This window comes from Lonchura striata, chromosome 9 (assembly GCF_050655825.1).
Source record: "Lonchura striata isolate lonStrDom1 chromosome 9, ASM5065582v1, whole genome shotgun sequence".
NCBI classification, from domain to species: Eukaryota; Metazoa; Chordata; class Aves; order Passeriformes; family Estrildidae; genus Lonchura; species Lonchura striata.
In genome coordinates this window covers 29949334-29968838 of record NC_140711.1, presented here as the reverse complement: position 1 = coordinate 29968838, position 19505 = coordinate 29949334, and the positions used below count along the sequence as shown (strand labels likewise).

General features: G+C 42.8%; 2 protein-coding genes across 4 annotated transcripts in view; one reads left to right on the top strand and one right to left on the bottom strand.

Annotated features, from left to right (window-relative positions):
* Positions 1-8166, top strand: C9H3orf80 (chromosome 9 C3orf80 homolog). The gene has a single exon (XM_085587471.1). It carries the CDS (start codon positions 3579-3581, stop codon positions 4221-4223), a length of 645 nt encoding a protein of 214 aa, XP_085443597.1. The 5' UTR covers positions 1-3578; the 3' UTR covers positions 4224-8166.
* IFT80 (intraflagellar transport 80) overlaps positions 7282-19505 on the bottom strand; it is a 32140-nt gene continuing 19916 nt past the window's right edge. The window contains exons 11-21 of one of the 3 annotated variants that reach the window (XM_085587398.1): positions 19240-19314; positions 18437-18600; positions 17782-17846; positions 17234-17369; positions 16719-16866; positions 16177-16348; positions 14632-14649; positions 12835-12924; positions 11812-11984; positions 10637-10760; positions 7282-8367 (exon numbers count right to left, since the gene is read on the bottom strand). In XM_085587398.1, coding sequence (XP_085443524.1) covers positions 8254-8367; positions 10637-10760; positions 11812-11984; positions 12835-12924; positions 14632-14649; positions 16177-16348; positions 16719-16866; positions 17234-17369; positions 17782-17846; positions 18437-18600; positions 19240-19314 — 1279 coding nt within the window. In that variant the 3' untranslated portion in view covers positions 7282-8253. Of the gene's footprint in view, positions 8368-10636; positions 10761-11811; positions 11985-12834; positions 12925-14298; positions 14650-16176; positions 16349-16718; positions 16867-17233; positions 17370-17781; positions 17847-18436; positions 18601-19239; positions 19315-19505 lie in introns of those variants that run through there. The other 2 variants (XM_085587399.1, XM_077785745.2) reach the window with 2 other exon arrangements.

The following is a 19505-nucleotide window of genomic DNA, read 5'->3' as shown; positions in this document are numbered from 1 at the left end:
CAACAGCAAATATTTGCTGGCAGGGGAGATTTCTGAGCTCTGAGGTAATGGCTGGTGGGGTTGTTCACATTTGCAGAGTCATCTCCTCGAGGTTTGGGCCTTATTGCAGTTCCAGATGTGCTTGAGGAGGGGGAGGCACTGGAGCTCAGCTTTGGGTTTGATTCCAGCAGCTCCGAGCTGTCGCCGAGCCCGGCTCCGAGCTCCCTGCTCTGGATGAGTTTCCTCAGGAGCTGCCCTGGCAGCTCCTACAGCAACTTTCAGAACCACTTGGCGCTATTAAGAAGGATTTTAAGGATTATTTTGGCCTTGGAGGAGGTTCCCAGCAGGCTGTGTTTGATTTTCAAAGAATCCTGGAAAGGTTTGGGTGGGAAGGGACCCTCAAACTCATCCACAGCTCCCACCATCCCAGGGTGCTCCAACCTGGCCTTGGACACTTCCAGGGATGTGGCAGCCACGGATTTCCTGTCCAACCTCCACTACAGCAACCATTAGCTCCTTCATTTCTGTAAAAGCCTCAATTATCACAAGGCTCAGATCTATCAAATGTTAAAATATTGAAGCTGAGAGCGCTGGGCTTGTTCCTACCAACATCCAAAGCTGTGCTTCCCTCCATCAATCCATGGGATTTTTCCAGCTGCCAAACACGAGGCTTTCAGAGTCTTCCCAAAAACCAAACCTCAAGTCATTATGAGTTTGTTTGTTTTTTTTCCTGAGCAGTTTTCCCATATTTGAGGGGAAAAAAACACATCAAGGCAAATTCAGATGTGAAGCATCACTGTGCCAAGAGCATTTTATGGAGCAGTTCCTGTGGGGAAGAGTTTGGAGGTCCCCAAATGCCAAAGGTCCCAGGGACAGTGACACCATCAAATGGTTGTTTTGCTGTGTCAGCGCTTTGGCACCACCCGAAAGGTCTGGAAGTTGAACCTTAATGATCTGCTGCTCCAAAAGGATCGATGGATTTCTGCAGGGGTCATTTGCAGGATCAATAGTTGTCCATCCCCTGCAAAACTGGAGAAAATCAGCTTGAAAGCTCCTTCCCAGAAAGAGCACGGCAGCTCCGGGTTTTACCTGACTCCAGGGAGCCTCAGAGTGGGTTTCCTACAGATTTTGGGATGGGGGAGGCAGGATGTGGCCACTAATGATGAATTTATTCCTGCTCACAACTCCTGCCCCAGTGCTTGCTGTGCTTGGGGACAGAGAAATTCCAGCTTGGATGGAGCTGGGAGTGCCCTGCCCTAGTGGAAGGTGTCCCTGCCTGTGGAATCCTGCTGCAATCCTGCTGCAATCCTGCTGGAATCAAAGATCCCTGCCTGCCACCACACTCCCGCTCCCCACAGATTTCCAAAATGTAGCAGCTGAGGCAGCTGCACCTCCCCAAACGCCCCAAACCCACCGAGGGTGCAGCCCCTCCACCCACAGCCACTCCAGGCTGAATCCCCTGGCCCTGGTTCCTCCTGTTCCTGCGTTTTCCCAAGGCAGGCACGGGGCTGAGGCAGCTGGGGCTGCTGCAGGGCACAGCTGCACGCCAGGATTGCAATTTTTGATTCCTTCCTGTGCCCTGCTCGCTCCAGCCACAATGCTTCTCGTGTGGTGGAGCAGCTCCCGAGCCGCTGCTGCAGGCTGAGCAGCAAAGCCCAGCTCGCAGCGCCCAGGGCCGGCCAAAACGTTGTGTTTGAGGAGCTATCAACAAGCTTTAATATTTCATGGAGCTCGGAGGGAGCCCCAGCTGATCAGAAATGCTGTTGAAAGGCTGAGCTCTGTTAACGGGAGGGCAGGATGCACCAGGAGCCTGCTGTTTGCTCCCAGTTTGCCTCCAAAACACCACACCGGTTATTGTCAGCTCTGCAGGGAATGGGGGCCCTGGAGATGCTGCTGGGCACCCCAAATCCTGCTGGCCACGGGCAGGGATGAGCCCCCAAAAAAGTCACCCCTGTGTGAGGCAGCAGCTCCTAGAGCAGCTGGGGCTGGACCCGCTGCTGGCACCTCCTGCCCTCCTCTCCCAGCCCCTGCCTCCTTCTGCAGGGAGAAATGTGCCCAAAATGAGGGCACAGATGCAGAATAAACCCCTGAAATTCAGAGAGAAACAACAGCTTTTCCTGGTTTGCCAGACGCCCGGCACCACCGACACCTCCTTCCTCAAACTCCGGATCACGGCTGAGAATTTTTCCCCTCATTTTTTTGGCCCCGAGCACTCCAAAACTTGTCATAAACACAATTACCCAAAAGTGGGGCTGACAGCAGGGGGTGGCTTGTAGCTATCAGCAGGGAAATCATCACCAGGCGGGTAAACAGGATAAAGGAAACAAATGAACCCCCCGTGAGGCTCACGTAGGTGGGTCAGCAGCTGCCTATCAGATTTGGCAGGGTCACCCAAGAGGAAACCAAGCAGAAAAGGTCTGGTCACTTTTTGCCGCGTTACTGGCTTTGATGTTAGTCAGCTTTTCCATGATGACAGCTCCCTGTCCTCTCCCTTTGGCTGCAATGTTGCAATTAAGCTGGAGGTAATCAGCAAACCGCACAGATGAGGGGCTGTGCTCATCATGGGGGAGGTTAGGGACATCACTGGGTGACACAGGGACCTGTGAAACCTTAACAGCAGGAATAAAACCCAACCAAAATGAAGAAAGAAGGTCTCACTGTGCCTGCACAGGTACCAGGGCCCCAGTCTGTCAGTGCCTGCTCTGACTCTGCTGTTGCCTCCCTTTTTAAGATGCAAAATCCACGGTGGGCTCTGCACCCCGAGTTGGTCAGGGCTCAGGTGTCATTTGCCTTGATGTCCTTGGCTCCTGCTCATCCCTGCATCCTCAGATTCATCCTACAGGCTCATCCACACATCCCTGTGTCCTCGGCTCCTGCCCGTCCCTGCATCCTCAGATTCATCCTACAGGCTCAGGTGCTGCTCATCCCTGTGTCCTTGGCTCCTGCTCATCCCTGCATCCTCAGATTCACCCTACAGGCTCAGGCACTGCCCATCCACACATCCCTGCATCCTCAGATTCACCCTACAGGCTCAGGCACTGTCCATCCCTGTGTCCTTGGCTCCTGCCCATCCCTGCATCCTCAGATTCACCCAACAGGCTCAGGCACTGCCCATCCACACATCCCTGCACCCCTGGGTTCACCCTACGGGCCCAGGCACTGCCCATCCACACATCCCTGCACCCCTGGGTTCACCCTACAGGCTCAGGCACTGCCCATCCCTGTGTCCTTGGCTCCTGCCCATCCCTGCACCCCTGGGTTCACCCTACGGGCTCAGGCACTGCCCATCCACACATCCCTGCATCCTCAGATTCACCCTACGGGCTCAGACACTGCCCATCCCTGTGACCTTGGCTCCTGCCCGTCCCTGCATCCTCACATTCACCCTCCCATCCTTGGGTGCCGCTCATCCCCACATCCCCGGCTTCCTCCCCGTGCTGGGTCCCGCTGTGACCCCCCCGGCCGAGCCCTGGCCGCGTTCCCCGGCCCCATTAGTCGGCGAGCGGCGGCCAAATGTCCTCCCCATCAATATTGGATGCGGCCCGAAGGCGGCCGGGCGCGGATAAAGCGCGGCGCTGCGGGCGGGGCGCGCAGCGGGGATGGCGGGCGGCCGCTGCGGCCGGGGCGGCTGCCTCGGCCCGGGGGCGGCTCCGGGGGCGGCTCCGGGGGCGCCGTGGGTGCCGCGGGCGCGGAGGCTGGCGCGGAGGCTGGCGGCGCTGCTGGTGCTGCTGGCGCTGCTGGCCGCGGGCTGCGCGCTCCGCCGCCGCGCCCGCCCCGCGCCCCGCCGCGCCCGCCCCGCGCCCCGCCGCGCCCCGGCCGCCGCCGGCACCGGGAGCACCGGGAGCACCGGGAGCACCGGCAGCACCGGGAGCACCGGGAGCACCGGCAGCACCGGCAGCACCGGCAGCACCGGGAGCACCGGCAGCACCGGCAGCATCGCCGCGCCCCGGCCGGCACCGGGCGTGGAGCTGCCGCGCCTGCCCAGCTACGAGGAGGTGAAGCACCTGCCCAGCTACGAGGAGGTGAAGCACCTGCCCAGCTACGAGGAGGCGCAGCGCTGCCCGCCCGCGCAACGGGGCGCGGCCGCGGGGATGCGGGATGGAGCATCCTCATCCTCCTCCTCCGGAGCCCCGGGAGGGACAGCGGACAGCCCCCGGTGTCCCAGCAGGGATGCGAGGGCAGGATCCAGCAGCGTTCCCTGGTGGGATGGAGGAGCCCCGGGAATGCTCCACGGCGCTTGGTGACCTGCGGGACACCCGGCTCTGCAAAGGGACCCACCAGGGACACCGGAGATTCCCGGGAATGCTGCACACCTGCGGGACATCGGGGATTTCAGGGAATGCTGCACACCTGCGGGACACTGGGGATTCCCGGGAATGCTGCACACCTGCGGGACATCGGGGATTCCCGGGAATGCTGCACACCTGCGGGACATCGGGGATTTCAGGGAATGCTGCACACCTGCGGGACATCGGGGATTTCAGGGAATGCTGCACACCTGCGGGACATCGGGGATTTCAGGGAATGCTGCACACCTGCGGGACATCGGGGATTTCAGGGAATGCTGCACACCTGCGGGACACTCGGCTCTGCAAAGGGACATCGGGGATTCCCGGGAATGCTGCACACCTGCGGGACACCGGGGATTCCCGGGAATGCTGCACACCTGCGGGACATCGGGGATTCCCGGGAATGCTGTACACCTGCGGGACACCGGCTCTGCAAAGGGACACCGGGGATTCCCGGGAATGCTGCACACCTGTGGGACACTCGGCTCTGCAAAGGGACCCGCCAGGGACACTGGGATTCCCGGGAATGCTCCACAAGGGACCCGTGCAGGAGTGGGATAGCCTGCAGGACACCAGGGCCCCAGAGGGACACGGAGCCCTGGAAGGAGTTCCAGGAGGAAGGTGACTTGGGGACATCACCTCCAGAGCAAGGACACGGAGGATGGGGAGCCCTGGCTGTGGTTCGGCGCAGCATTCCCAGCTGCTCTCACCTGGGCTCGAGTTCCCTGGGAATTTTGGGATGGCTGGGCTGTGGGATTTTGCTGCGTGGACACGAGTGGGTGATTCTCACCCTCACGGGTGCCAGAGGGAGTTTTTGGGCCAGCAGGACCAGGCTGTGCCCCCTGGCCTGGGCAGCAGGGGAAGGAGGGAACCTCTCCAAAACCTGCAAATGAAATCTCGGCACATCCTGCCCCTGCTCAAGCTGGGAATGGATCCACGACTCCTGCCCACGGCTGGCACCTCTCCCATCGGCGAGACAAACCCCAAACCCCGAGGCCAGGCAGGAACCTCCTCCACCCCTGCAGGAGCCGGGAGTGCCTCCTGTGCTCCTCAATTATTCCTGCAGCATCAGCCCGGCTCAGCCCGGCTCGCTGACAGTGGAACTGCCCAAAATTTGCATTCAATACCTTTTGTTTTCCTTTCCTTTTCCAGGAGTGCCTCCTGCGCTCCTCAATTATTCCTGCAGCATCAGCCCGGCTCGCTGACAGTGGAACTGCCCAAAATTTGCATTCAATACCTTTTGTTTTCCTTTCCTAGCTTGGCTTGTTAGCACTTGGGACGGAGGGTGTGCTCAGTGCAGGAGCAGCAGCCACGAGCTCCTTTCACTTTCCTCTCTCTCTCTTGAAGGTGTCTCTAAAGGCAAAGCAAACCTGCAGGTTTATTTAAAATACACATTAGAGCTTTTCAAACGGCAGGGCTCCAACTAGCACACTCATTGCTTTATAGAAAGTGAAATAATTCCTGCAAACCCTTCATGGAAAACACAGAAATAATGAAATATTTAATTGTTTTGTACAACCAAGCTCTGTGCAGACTCATCCCTCTCTTCCCCTGAAGGTACCAGCCCCATCCTATTTTCCCAAACTTTTACAGGAGGGCAAAGGCACCTGAACTAAAATGAAAAAGGTCAAATCTCAGGATTGGAAATTTTATAGCACAAAGCAATTCCTGACTGATTCGGACCAATACAAATAAACTTTGGAAATAGAGATTCTCACATGTGATCAATTCATAAAAACCATTTTTTCTCCCTGGCTCTTCCCCATCCCCTGCAGAGTAAAATCTCATCTCTGTTATCATGAAAATAAAGAAACTGAGGTCTTCAAATGTTTAATAAAACCAATATAAAAACATATCTATAATATAAAAATAGTAAATAGCTTCTCTCCAACCTGCCCCCAGCAGCAGGTGATACAAACTTTATATTAATACCAATTAAAATTTCAGAATTAAATTTTAGAAAGCTTTGAGCTTTTCCATAGTTGCTCATTTATAATTGTGACTACGTTCAAGTGAATCAGGCAACAATCACCAGTTTTTCTGCAGGATACAGTTCCACATAATCTGTAAAATCAAATTTTCATGTCAGATGATTCAAACCTTCCTCCTTTGCCAGTCCCAAAGGGTAAAATCCCACAGACAAATCCAGATCTCAAAGTTTTATTGCCTTAAAAACCAGAAAACAAAAGCTATTTTTAATTTTTCCTCTGAACTCTTACAAATATGCAGTAGGAGTTAAACACCCACCTGAGCTTTTACTTTTGCCTCATTTGAGGACTTCATTTTTCACCTAAAGATGTATTTTTCAACCTCCCTTTTTATAATCAGAGAGGATTTACTGTGGCCAAGGTTAAATGAAGTGAATGAACTCAACTCCCACCCTGCTATGGCAAAATTTGGGTTATTTTTGACTTTTGATCCATCACAGCAGCACCTAAATGACTGAATTTTAATCCTGTTAATTATTCTCTGTTTTTTAAACTGGTTTATGATGGTTTACATTAAGCAGTCAATAATTAAATAAGAGGTATTTCTTTTTAAAAGAGGGCTTTGAAATAATTTCTTGTTCTGGGCAGTAATGTAACCAAAATGTACCTGAAACATCTGTATCCTTCTGCTATTTATTTTTACTTAATACTGAAAATAACTGAAAACAGGTAAAAATACAATGCAAAACTTTGCAAACCCCAGAAAAACCAGCTTGGAACGACAATCCCCAAAATCCCTGCCAGTAAAATCATATAGGAACATTTTCTCCTGAGAATATCCTGAAATTCTGATCTCATACCCAGGGTCATGACTGTATTTGGAACCTGGTGAAAACAAGAAATAAAAGTGCTCCTCCAAAATATTTTGCTTTGTTTTCTATTTAACACCAGGATGTGTGTGATAAAAAATGGAATTAAACACCTCTCCCATCCCTTCCAAATGTAATTAAAACACCCCAAATATTCTTTTTTTAGCACTCAGGGGAGATCCCCACGTGCAGCAGCTCTCAGACACATTAAAAACCTCCACTTTAATTTGGTTTTATTAAGAAATTTATGAACTGTGCAAGGAAGGGTCACAGAATGCTTTACAAATTTGCTGTATGTACAGATATTGAACATTTTGCTGGTAACATTTGGAAGATACATAATAAACTTTGTCAGTGATGAACAAACTGGTAATATATTTATAACATGAAGAGAATGCAGCCAGCTTTGGTGCGAAACAAAGGAAAGTGTATCTTGATGAAATAACATAAATTAAAAAAAAATTATTTACAAATCAAGTGCTTTGGGCAGAAAAAATACATGAAATATTCTCTTATTTTAAGTATTGTCAATTCTGCATGTCAGATGCTGCAAATGCTGTTTGTTACTTCCAACAAGCCTGAAAGCACATTCCAAAGTATTTTAAATAAAACAAAAAAATCCTTTTACTGCTGAACGTTTTGCTCAGTGACAAACCTGAATTGCTGAAATGATCTGAAATCATCTATTAAAAAACTCACTAACACATATGTATTCCCTCTACTGTGAGGGAAATATTTGTAGTTGAGAGGTTCAAGCTCCTTTTTATTTTTTTTTTTTTTGGATTTTCAGCACTTCCAGTTTGCTAAATTTGTTTTTAGGGCAATTGAAATCAGTCTGGAGAGGTCCCTGGGGTTGCAGAAATAACCAAACTGCTTCACTTGGGGCTCAAATTGTGATTTCAGTAGAGGCAACCCAGGTTAAAGAATATTAATGGCAATAAAAATTTAACATCACTAAGAGAGGAACTGTTAATTCCATTTTTTCTCATATATGCAGTCATCACTGACATCAGAACACAAACCCAGCTCGAAATGAAAGGAAATAATTCCTCCTGTGTCACCCAAAGATTCAAATCCACAGAAATTCTCACTCCTGTAACCCACAAAATGTTTGCTGTGGCTTTTTTTTTTTACAACAAACCAGTATGAAATATTGAAGCAGCACTTTGAAGGTGCCCAAAATGTGAATTATTGCTGCACAGTCACACTGCTCCTTCCTGCAGCACTGGCTGCTGCTCGTTCTCTCTCTTTAGCAATTTCCATCTCTATTTTGGCTTTGATTTTATTCCAGTCCACTTCCAGCTGCAAGAAGAGAAAAATGAAACACACAGAGCTCAACATCAGAGAGCCAGGTCAGTTATTCCATTTAAAAATACAATTACCAGGTGTTGGGTACCCAAACTAATGGAAGATACAAAGGCACAGCTGAGTTCTAACTGAGCTTCACCTTTAGAATAAACCAAGCCTGAGCTATTTTAATAAATCTCATTGTGTCTGGCAATAAAACACAAAAATAACCTGCTTCTAATTTAATTTTATGACATCAGCGTCCTGTTACTGAAAATTTAGCCCTGCATCATTAATTTAGGAGTGCTGTCTCCTCCAAGGAGCTGATAGGATATCAAAGCAGTTATCTGCTCCAAGAGAAATCAGATTCCTGCTGGAAACTGCCCTTCTGCATCAATAAAAGGTTTGGTTTTAACCTTGGCATTTTCTGGCTGTGTTTTGTGCCAGTGAAACCCCAAGCAACACACACAGCACAATACCACAGCACCAACGTGGGCAGAAAAGTTGTTTCTTCCCCAAAAAATGCTTGACAAGGAAAAAAAAAATGGATCACGGTGCATTTGATGACCATAAAGCACATCCAAAAATGTCATTGTGCAGCTCAGTTTATTGCTGGAGAATTAACACTGGCAAAGGTGGGATGGGAGAATTTCAAGGGCTGCACAGGGAATTTTCACTTGTAATTAAGTAATGGAATAACAGGGGAGATTCTCCAAGAGGGAAAGTGAAATTAAACACCCACATTCTCAGGTGAAAATATAATAATAACACCTCAGTTCTAGAGGCATTGGCTGGGCCCAGGATTCTCAGGATATGTGTAAGGTATTGAGAACCTGATATGTAAATTAAGCACAATTTTAGATTCTGCTTGGCTGCAGAAAAGAGAGAAAAAAACTCTTTATTTAAGCCTAAAGAGGTTTTAGGCTGTGAGAGGGAAACTGAGACTCTTTTTTATCCCTGAGAAGGAACAGCAGCACAAAATCTTGCTTTTCTTTTCAATTTCTTTCTGATTTTGCTTTCTGTGTCTGACAGGTTCCATGCAGAATTTAATTACAGCTTAAAATTCACATGATGTGGATCCCTCCTATTCACAGATCCAGCAAAGACCTCCAGCACCTGGGTGTGGAAAAGGACTTTTTCCCTCCAGAAATCTCCTGAGTGAGAAATTCAAATTTCAATCAAATCTCCAAATTTCCCAATTAAATTTCAGAAAGCTTCAAAAATCTCCAAACTTCAAGACTGAGTAAGCTGAAAAACCATCCTGCTCACACCTTGTCACTGCCAAGGTGGGATTCCTTAGGAAACCTTCTGGAATCTGCAGCTTCCTGCAGGATTTTTAGAAAATCAGGATTATCTCCAATGTCCATCAGAAGCATCAGGGAATTTCTGTGATTTTTGCTCTATAATGGGTTTTATAGAACACACAGAGCTGGAAAAGCTGCAGGGTAAAAATGCTTGGATTCTGTGCTTTATTTTCTGTATTTTCCAGGTAAATTACAGTGGAATGGTTCATTAGGGGCTGACCTTTGCTTAGGAAATGAGACACTCCTTAAAAGTGCTCAAAGCTAATGAGCTTCCCTGGGAAATCCAGATTTATTCCAAGAGTTCTGGGCAGTGTCCATGGAAGGATGGGAATTCCCAGCCCAGGTGTTCCCTGACCCCTCAGCTGCAGGGGATAAAAGGATTCCACACAAAGAAAAGACCTTTTTTTGAGCATTCCTCCTCAGAATGCTGAGGAACAAGGAGGGGAGAAGGACAGGAGGGAATTGTGCCTCTCCTGAGGGAAATGTGTGGAAATATTCCAGTGGAATCCAAGATCCTTCAGGATGTGCCCTCGGTGAAACACTAATAAATTGATTTCCTGGTGATGCAGAAGGTTTCCAACAAATGGATATTGAACTGTTGATCATATTTTAAATCAGAATTGTTTGTGGTTCATAAATATCTTGATTCCTTCAAAGTTTCTTACTGTTTCTATCCATAAAATGCCAGAAATAAATGTTGGAAACCATGCTTCATGAATCATGGTAAAGTTTAACTCCCTGTTTTCTATAAACTGTGCTTTCACTTGTGTGATCTTCACCAGATATTAAATCTATATATTGTGAATCTTCAAATACAACCCATGCCCAGCTATTCCTGGCCAAGCAGCCCAATATTAGGCCAAAACCTGTAAAAAACCTGTAAAAATTCCACGTTTCTGTTCACTTTTGAACTCCAGAAGGAAAAGTGAGATGCAAACCCACCCCACCCTCCAGCAGGAACAACCCTGAGGGACACTTACACCTTCTGCATACTGCAAAAACCTTTGGTTGGTTTCTTTTTTCCCAAAATCCTCCAGGAATTTCTGCCTGTAAGCCAGGACGGTGTCCACGTGTGTCCTGTGCTTCACTGCCAGGTCCAGGGCTCTGCAAGGGAGCAGGAATTGGGCTGGGGAAATGCTCTGGCACCACCACAACCACCCGGGTCAGGGCAGAGATCCCAAATCCAACCCCACATTAGGATCAGGAGGATAAAAGTAGCCAGTGATGAAAAAACCCAATAATTATTCCCACTGACAACCTCATCACATCATTAATTTAACCCTAGGAGGCTTTTTAGCTCATGGAAATGAAGAATATTTCTGAGTTTAGCACAAAAATAATAATGTTTAGTAAGTTTTTTCTAGTCAGAAATAGGTTCTGAACACTCATTATATATTTTATATAACATTTGTAAATACTGCATAAGTGGAAAAGGTCAGACGTTGGATTGATTTAATGAATTACTCACACTTGGTTTCTTCTCAATGGCTTAAAAACACTGATATTTGATCTACAGAGAGTTTTTAGATAAAAGAATATTATTTCCTAATATCCAGCTTAAACCTCCCCTGAGGTTTACAGCTTCGTAACAAAACAAAATTACAGATTTGTGGGGGAAAATCAACCTTTTGCCTGAAAATATCAATGTAACGGCAGAGAAATTAGGAGTAAACAACTCAGAAAATGTGGGGGTTTTGTTTAAATGACAAATTCCTCCTTTGTTTTCTCAGCCTTAATTCATATTTTCTCCACCTACACAATGCTGGGAGTCTGGGTAGCCACAATTTTATTTTTAGCATCAAGACATTTCCAAGCAGCCCAAATTCCACAGCCAGTCTGGGACATCACTGAGGGCTCCTCTGTGCTAGCAGCGATGAGAAAGCAAACTAATGTTATTTCAAAATGTTTCCAGGAATATTTTGGGCTTTTATCACCAAATGTTTGTATTTTCTAAATACAAAAATGCTGTTTTTTTGGTTATTGTCAGATTTAATTAGTTTTTTTGAACTGGTGGGTGATTAAAAGATTAAAAGTGAGTCAGTAATATAACAACTGATGGAAATAATTAAGAATTTTTTTGTATTTTGTATTTATTATTTTGTAGTTTGCATTTCATATTTAAAATTTTATGTTTTAATGGAAAAAAATCTCTTACCTCTCCCAGTTGTAGAGGTTGATGTTGATTTGGATGGCTTGGTAGAGCAGCCCTGCCTGGAGCAGGAGGGTTTCAGCCTCCTGCGTGCTCCCGCTGAAGAGCAGCACGTGAGCCAGCCTGGACTCCTTGGAGGGCAGCTCCTTGATGGAATGGAGGTACTGCACCTTGTCAATCTGTGAGCAGGAAATTCAGTCAGCTTAGTTTTGCAAGGATTTAATCAGGATTTAATTCTATTTTCTGCCAGAGCTCACCCTGGGTCAGGGGTGGCTCCGTGTGGTGGAAAAATCTCTCCTCCAACCCGAGCTTCCAAAGAAAGGCTCAGCGGTCTCTTGTTGGGTCTCAAGGCAGTTTATTGCAAGTTTTCTAAAAGATTTTCTCCTGGAGCTGCTGTGGTTTGCTCACAGCTCAGGCAGAGGCACACACACACCCTGACATCCTCTCTGACTCCTTCTCCTCTTCCTCTTCTTCTCTCCCCGCCAGGGCTGCTGCTCTCTTTTATATGGTACATTACGTGTTACATGGTTACAGTTTTCCCCAATGCCTATTACCTATATTAAATGGTGATTTTCTATCTTTTATATGGCACATTACGTGTTACATGGTTACAGTTTTCCCCAATGCCTATTACCTATATTAAATGGTGCTTTTCTACTCTAAACCAATCTGTGAGTGCCAACATCACCAAGAACATGGAGGTGAGGAAGGAGAAAGAGGGAGGACAGGGCAGGCCCAAATCCCAAATCCATCTTAAACCTCTGACCCCCATGTACAAAACCAAAACCCCCCTGTATAGCACTCAGAAATTCTTCCCTTTACTTTGTGACTACTTCTACTCTAATATCTAAACTTTTGTGACTTCTTGTTCTCCCTGCAAGGTTGGTAACTCATCCCATGGCTCAAACCCAAAATCACAGCTGTTTTCAGCTGTGCCAGGGTCTCAAATGCTTCTGACCAGGGCCTGGAACCTCCAAAAACGTCTTTGGGACATTTTGAGTTCTGCCCATTTCCCAGCTGGCTCCTCACCTCGCCGATGGCTGCGTAGGCGATTTCAGCCGTGCTCATCTCCTTGCTGGCCACTGCCATGGCAGCCAGGCAAGCCCACAGGGTCTGGTCCTGAAATTCCAAATAAAAACAACATGGGGACCTTCAAATGTTCATCGTCAGGCTGCAAACGGCTCCTCAAGGCAACGACACAAGGTTTAGAAATGATGTGGGATATTGCATTTCTCTGTGTGTCCTTTATGGCTTTGTGCTCTAAGTCTATTGTTAGGAAATTATTCTTTGTTTCTCAGAATGAGGAATTAGAAAAACTTCATGGTAATAATAATATTACACTTTTAAATTATTATTTTACATATTACTTTTTATTATATTTTAATATCTTGGTTATTCATAAATTTTTAAGTAAATACACAAATATATTATGTATTTATTTTTATATATTCATATGCTACTTTTAAAACATTTTTTATTATTTTATATATTACTTTTAATGATATTTTTATATATCTTGTTTATTTATAAATAAATACATAAAATATAGATATTATTTATACTATATATTACTTTCTAACCTTTTTATTATTATTACTTTAAATTATATTTTATATATCTTCTTTATAAATTTATAAATAAATACATAAATATATATTATTTATTTATATATATTTCATATTACTTTTTAACCCTTTTAATTATTATTTTATATAATAAAATGTAAATAATAATTAGATACAATAAATAAATAAAATATAAATAACATTTATTATTCTATATTATAAAATACAAATATTATATTTTATATCTTATTTGTGTATATATTTTTAAATAAATATAAATATTTATTTATTTTTATATATTAATTTTTTACCCTTTTATTATTATTTTATGTATTACTTTTATAGTTTCTGTGAGGGTTTTTTGGGGTATTTTACCCAACCTTGAGGAAACCCCATGAACTCAGAATCTAGGAAGATCCTAATGACATTTTGATGGATTTTCAAGTGACAGCATTACAGCAAAGACACACTAATAAACCATATTTTAACATAGTATAGAGGATATTTTATAGACTAATAGATGATATTTTAATATAGTTTAAGCTACAACATCTAAAACTCTATTCAGGCAGGAAAATGTAATTTTGGATGAGCTAGTCCAGGAACACAGGAGAATTTTGTTGAGTGTGCTCAGTAAGAAATGTGGAAATAAAGACTTGGTGAGGGTTTGAAAAGGATCCTCCTGCCTGAAACCAGAGGGAGCAGCTGCACTGAGGCTGCTCTGAACACATTCCCATATTTCCCAAGAATTTGGGAAAATTCAGATTGTTCAGAGATCAAACACTCTTAAAATCTTTGTCGCATTCCCTTCCCACTTCCCTTTTATTTAGAAATTCAGGTGATAAAATACTGAAAGCTCAGCTTGAAATTATCCAGGAGATGAAATTTTTTTTTTTGATGGTTCCAAGCTGTTTCTTGCTGCTTTCCCCCCCCCCCTCAAAAAATTGACTCATTTTGTTATTCCTGATTGGAATAACAATTCTCTACCTGGACTGCCAAAATCAAAATATCCTGACTTGGATGCTTAAATCAGGTGATGTGGACACTACAAATAAAGATTGTTACAATTAATTCTAATTATGCAACCCAAACTAACTGTTATCCCAATTTATCTGAAATCTCAATCTGCTATAACCCAAATTATCAATTAATAATTGGTTACACAAATATCTGAAATACACATTTAAGGCACTAAACTTTTCTAGGAATAAATGGGAAGGAAGGTTTGAAGGGATATTGTTTTATAAACTACCACACTCACCTCATCTGCTCCTGTTGTCTAAATAAACTCAAAAGAAAGCAATGGGAAAGGAAGAAAATAAAAAGAAGTGAAATAAAAGATGCAAATAAACAGTAATTGTGGAAATGTCACTTTTCATTGGTTACATTAAGGCCCAGACCTTAAATACTGTTTATATTAAGGCCCAGACCTTAAGTTTAAAACCTTTAAGAAAGTTTAAGTTTAGAACTGAATTCTTTGAGCACCTGTGTTCGATTTGAAAAACTTTAAGAAAATTTAAGTTTAGAACTGAATTCTGTGAGCACTTGTGTTCAGTGCAGCTGAATTCTGGTGTGGCTAAAAATAAGAATTATTATTTATCATGGAACTTATGGAATGATGATGTTATGGCATTAACAAAACCACCTCATTTTCCATGAGTGACAAAGCAGGCTGGAAATGAGCTGCACCATTTGATATGGAGAGATCACCATTGAAGAACACTTAAAACCATCAAAAATGGTTGTGAATATTGCCAAAAATCACGGGTACCTTACTGCAAATGCAAGTGAAGCCGGTGGGAAGGAATGATGATGTGTAACTCCAGAAGGCTGAATGATTTATTATAATTATACTATAATACATTAATATACTATTTAAAGGATACTAAAACTGCAAACCTACTTGTTCTAACTACCATATCTAACTCACTCACAACTTGTGACCTTCTTGTGAGAATCCAGCCCCAGGTGGGTTGGATTTGCCATCAGGCTCAAACAATCCTCACCAGAATCCAACCAAGCAATCACCCCAGGTATGATGGAATTTTTGGTATTTAAATGATTTAAATGAGATTATAGAAAGTCTCTGGTGTCCCAAAAATGCTGATTTTATGCAGGTAGGGCTGCTTGGCTCCTCCCTCTGGGTGGAGCATCTCACCATGGGCTGATGGAACTTTCCCAGCCATGCAGGGAGTCATTAATGGCCATTAACAGAAGATCTCTCCCTGAGGGAGACATTGCTCTTGGAAGAGATAAGAAAACTTCCCAGCCTCCAACAGATAGCAAATAGAATCCATGCTGATCTTACAAGTTCCTGGATGAAAAATCCTGGAAGAAAGAAAAATGCTGATTTTTTGCAGGTGGGGCTGCTTGGCTCCTCCCTCTGGTTGGAGTATCTCACAATGGGCTGATGGAACTTTCCCAGCCAGAAGATCTCACCCTGGAGGGAGACATTGCTCTTGGAAGAGACAAGAAAACTGCTCAACCTCCAACAGATGGCAAATAGAATCCATGCTGATTTTACAAACCAGGACAGCTCCTGGATAAAAAATCTTGGAAGAAAGAAAAATGCTGATTTTTTGCAGGTGGGGCTGCTTGGCTCCTCCCTCTGGGTGGAGCATCTCACCATGGGATGATGGAACTTTCCCAGCCAGATCTCACCCTGGAGGGAGACATTGCTCTTGGAAGAGACAAGAAAACTGCTCAACCTCCAACAGATGGCAAATAGAATCCATGCTGATTTTAGAAGCCAGGACAGCTCCTGGATGAAAAATCCTGGAAGAAAGAAGGAGGTGGTGGCCGGTACCTGGACGAAGCTGCAGAGGCGGAGGCCCTGCTCCCAGCGGGCGCCGCTGGCGTGGCCGTGGAGGATGGCAGGGAAAGGGGACACGTGCAGGTGCACCAGGGACCCGTCCGCCCTCCGGATGGTCACCTGGCTCCCCACAAAGCTCAGGATCTGTGGGGCCTTGCTGAATTCACTGCGTGGAAAAAGAGAAAAAAAGTCAGTATTTCTTTGTTTCTCTGTGAGGTGTTGTTTTGCCGCTTTTAATTTCAGACATCATCAGAATAAGTATTTTCTTTTTTTTTTTTTTACAAAACCTGAGGTAAAATTATAGGAGAAAGAATTCAAACTTTGCTATTACCTCTCTGCTTTCAAACCTTGCATCATCATTGCAACCCTAAACTTTATAATTTTCCTTATAAATCCCTTTTCCTTCATTTCCCAAGCAAGAAACAGGAGAATTTTACAAGTCGCAAGGCCCGCTTTTACTTCTCCCATGCACCATTTGTTAGGAAATGAGGCAAATAGTTAAAATAAATCAAATTTGGATTAAAAAAGTTGCTTACCTGGCATCTTTTTCATACAGGGTTTTTGGGAGAAGGTCTTTATCCACGTAGACTGTGTTGGGATAATACCAGACTGTGAACTTGGAATCCTGAATGCCACAGAGGATGTTGGAGGTGTCATTCCAGGCCAAACTCTGCACCATTGTCCCTTCATTTACAGACAGCAGAGAATTATCAACAATTAATAAATAGATAAAGAAATAAAGAAGACATTTCAAGGAAAAACTTCAAATTCTAACAGGGTGGTTATTCAGCATTTTTGGTTGCTTTTTTAAGGTTTTAACCCCAAATTTGTAACATTTTAAAAGCTGCTTTGCATGGTACTGCTAAAAAAATTAGCAGAATTTAGATAAAATTTAGTGACATTGTTCTTACCTCTATCATATAAAATCCACAGGTTGGTTTTTTTTTTCCAATTCAATTTCACTATTAATTAAGTAAAATGTTGCCTCTGGTATTAAGTACAAATTTATTTCCCTCCCAGCATCTCCCAAACATCATTGAAGTTTTCTCACCTATTTTGACGATCTTCTGCTCTTTCCCAAACCTTTTCACTGAGGTGATGAAAAGATCTCTGTTCTTATCAATAAAAGCTATTTTTCTCTCACTTGTCAGTCCTTTCTGGTCCAAAGCAATCTCTACAATCTCTGTCTGAAAAGATAAAAAGAGAATCTCTGATTATTCTTTTGCAGATTTTATATTTGAACATTCAAATTGATTTTTTTCCTTAAATCAAGGCACAAAATTCTTGGATAAAGTGGGTTGGAAAAACACTTTGTGTGTGATTTCTCTGTGGAATAAATAATTCCATGGGGTTAAAATTAAGAGTATTTTAAAGTCCTTTCCAACCCAACACATTCCATGATTCTGTGAGTTTATAAACTGAATTTCATGAAGATTAAAACAATTATGAAGACAACACAAAGCATTAAAAGTCAGCTGAAAAGCTCCTTTCTATTAAGATTTTAAAACCTTTCACGGGTTTTTAGTCCCATTATTGAAGAAAACCATTAGTGATTCTTAATTTTTGAGTAAAATAAAAACATTAAAGCCTTCACTTTACCTTGTGGGTCAGAGGTTTTCCATCACCCAGTGGCTTCCCAGATAAAGCTTCAAAGATGTAGATAACTGAAGAAAAATAATTGTATAGTTTATTAATAAAAGCAGAATTCTTAATGTATTTTTCCAGTGACTCCATTCTTTTTTGAGTGTAAATTAGTGCAAGTGGTAAAATATTCCACGTGAGTTTTACCAGGGACTTTCACATGGTGGTGAAAAAAATATTAAAAAAAGATTTTTAAAAAAAATCTGAATTTTCACTTCCTATCCCTATTTTTCATTTCCTATCTCAAATGGAGCTTTCCAGAAATGACACCAAATTGTGATAAAAGCCTGCATCCATAATCTAAATAAATCCACATTTTCAATATCAGATTAACTCACAATTTATCAATGCTTGGAAAGAGAGAAAATTGAGAAATGCCTTCAGGGAGTAAAAATGTATTCAATATTCCGTAAATATTCCATGGATCAACTGGAAATTCAGAGCCAAACCATTCTCTTGAAGTTTTTCAATTAATTGAATTAATTTTCAAGTAATTCAATTAATTTTAAGCAAGACCCGTAACTTGAATTAATTTTTATACTGAATAGATGAATGGATGTGTGTGTTTCATACTGAATAAATGTATTTTTATCCAAAATAAAGCAGATTTTACCCTTCTCATCAGCCTTGTCCCTCACTGCCAGGGTGTCATTGCTCAGGGACACTGTCAGGGCATTTAAAATCTCTGTCCTCATGCCTGGGTATTTTGGAGAGGAAATCAATCTGCCTTCATAGGAATATAAATAAAGTCCTCCACCATCCACGAGAAGAAAATGCCTAAAAAAAAAAAGAAAAAAAACCCCCACTACAATCAGTAAATCAGTAAATTATATAAAAAATGGTATTTTCAACAATGGGAAATGTTTAATATTCTGCAACTTTTCTTCCAGCTTCCATCATTCCTAAGCTTTAAATTTTCAAGATATTCTGGAAATTCTGTATGGAAAAGTTTGGATTTTTTAATGTATTATCCTCTTCCAGGAGAAATATTTATTATGTCAAATATTTATTATTTTATCTGGGTATTTTTTTGTTTATTTCTGCTATTTCAATTTGAGCTTATTTTGTTCATTATATATACAATGAAGAAAATATAATCAATAATACTATTATAATAAATAATGCTATTATAATAAATAATAGTATTATAATATATAATACTATTAAATATTAATAATGTATATATAAAGTATAAAATACTAATAAGTATATAACAAAGTATAAAACAGTATAAAATACTAAAAAATTAGTATAAAATACTAATAAGTATACAATAAATAATTCTATTATAATAAATAAAACAATGGATTTATAATACAGATAACATAATAAATAAATTTATTTATAGTATAGATAATAAATGTATTTATTTAATAATTTTATTATGTTCTTAATGAGCATTTTAAATTCAGGCACCTTTCTGCTTGGAGAATCAAACTCACAGTCCCTTCCTTCAGGTCAAAAATCAATGGAGTGTTCCAGTTCTTTGTGCTGCAAATATAAGAAAATCAGCATTAAAATCAGTAATTTCCACATATTTCAAACACAAACTTGGATTCAGCACATAAAATACACATTTTTAATCATCAAATCACATGTATTTTATGTAAAAGACACATTTTTAGTCATCATATCTTCCTAAAATGGAGATTTTCCAGCTTCAAGCAGCTTTTGGGAAGCCA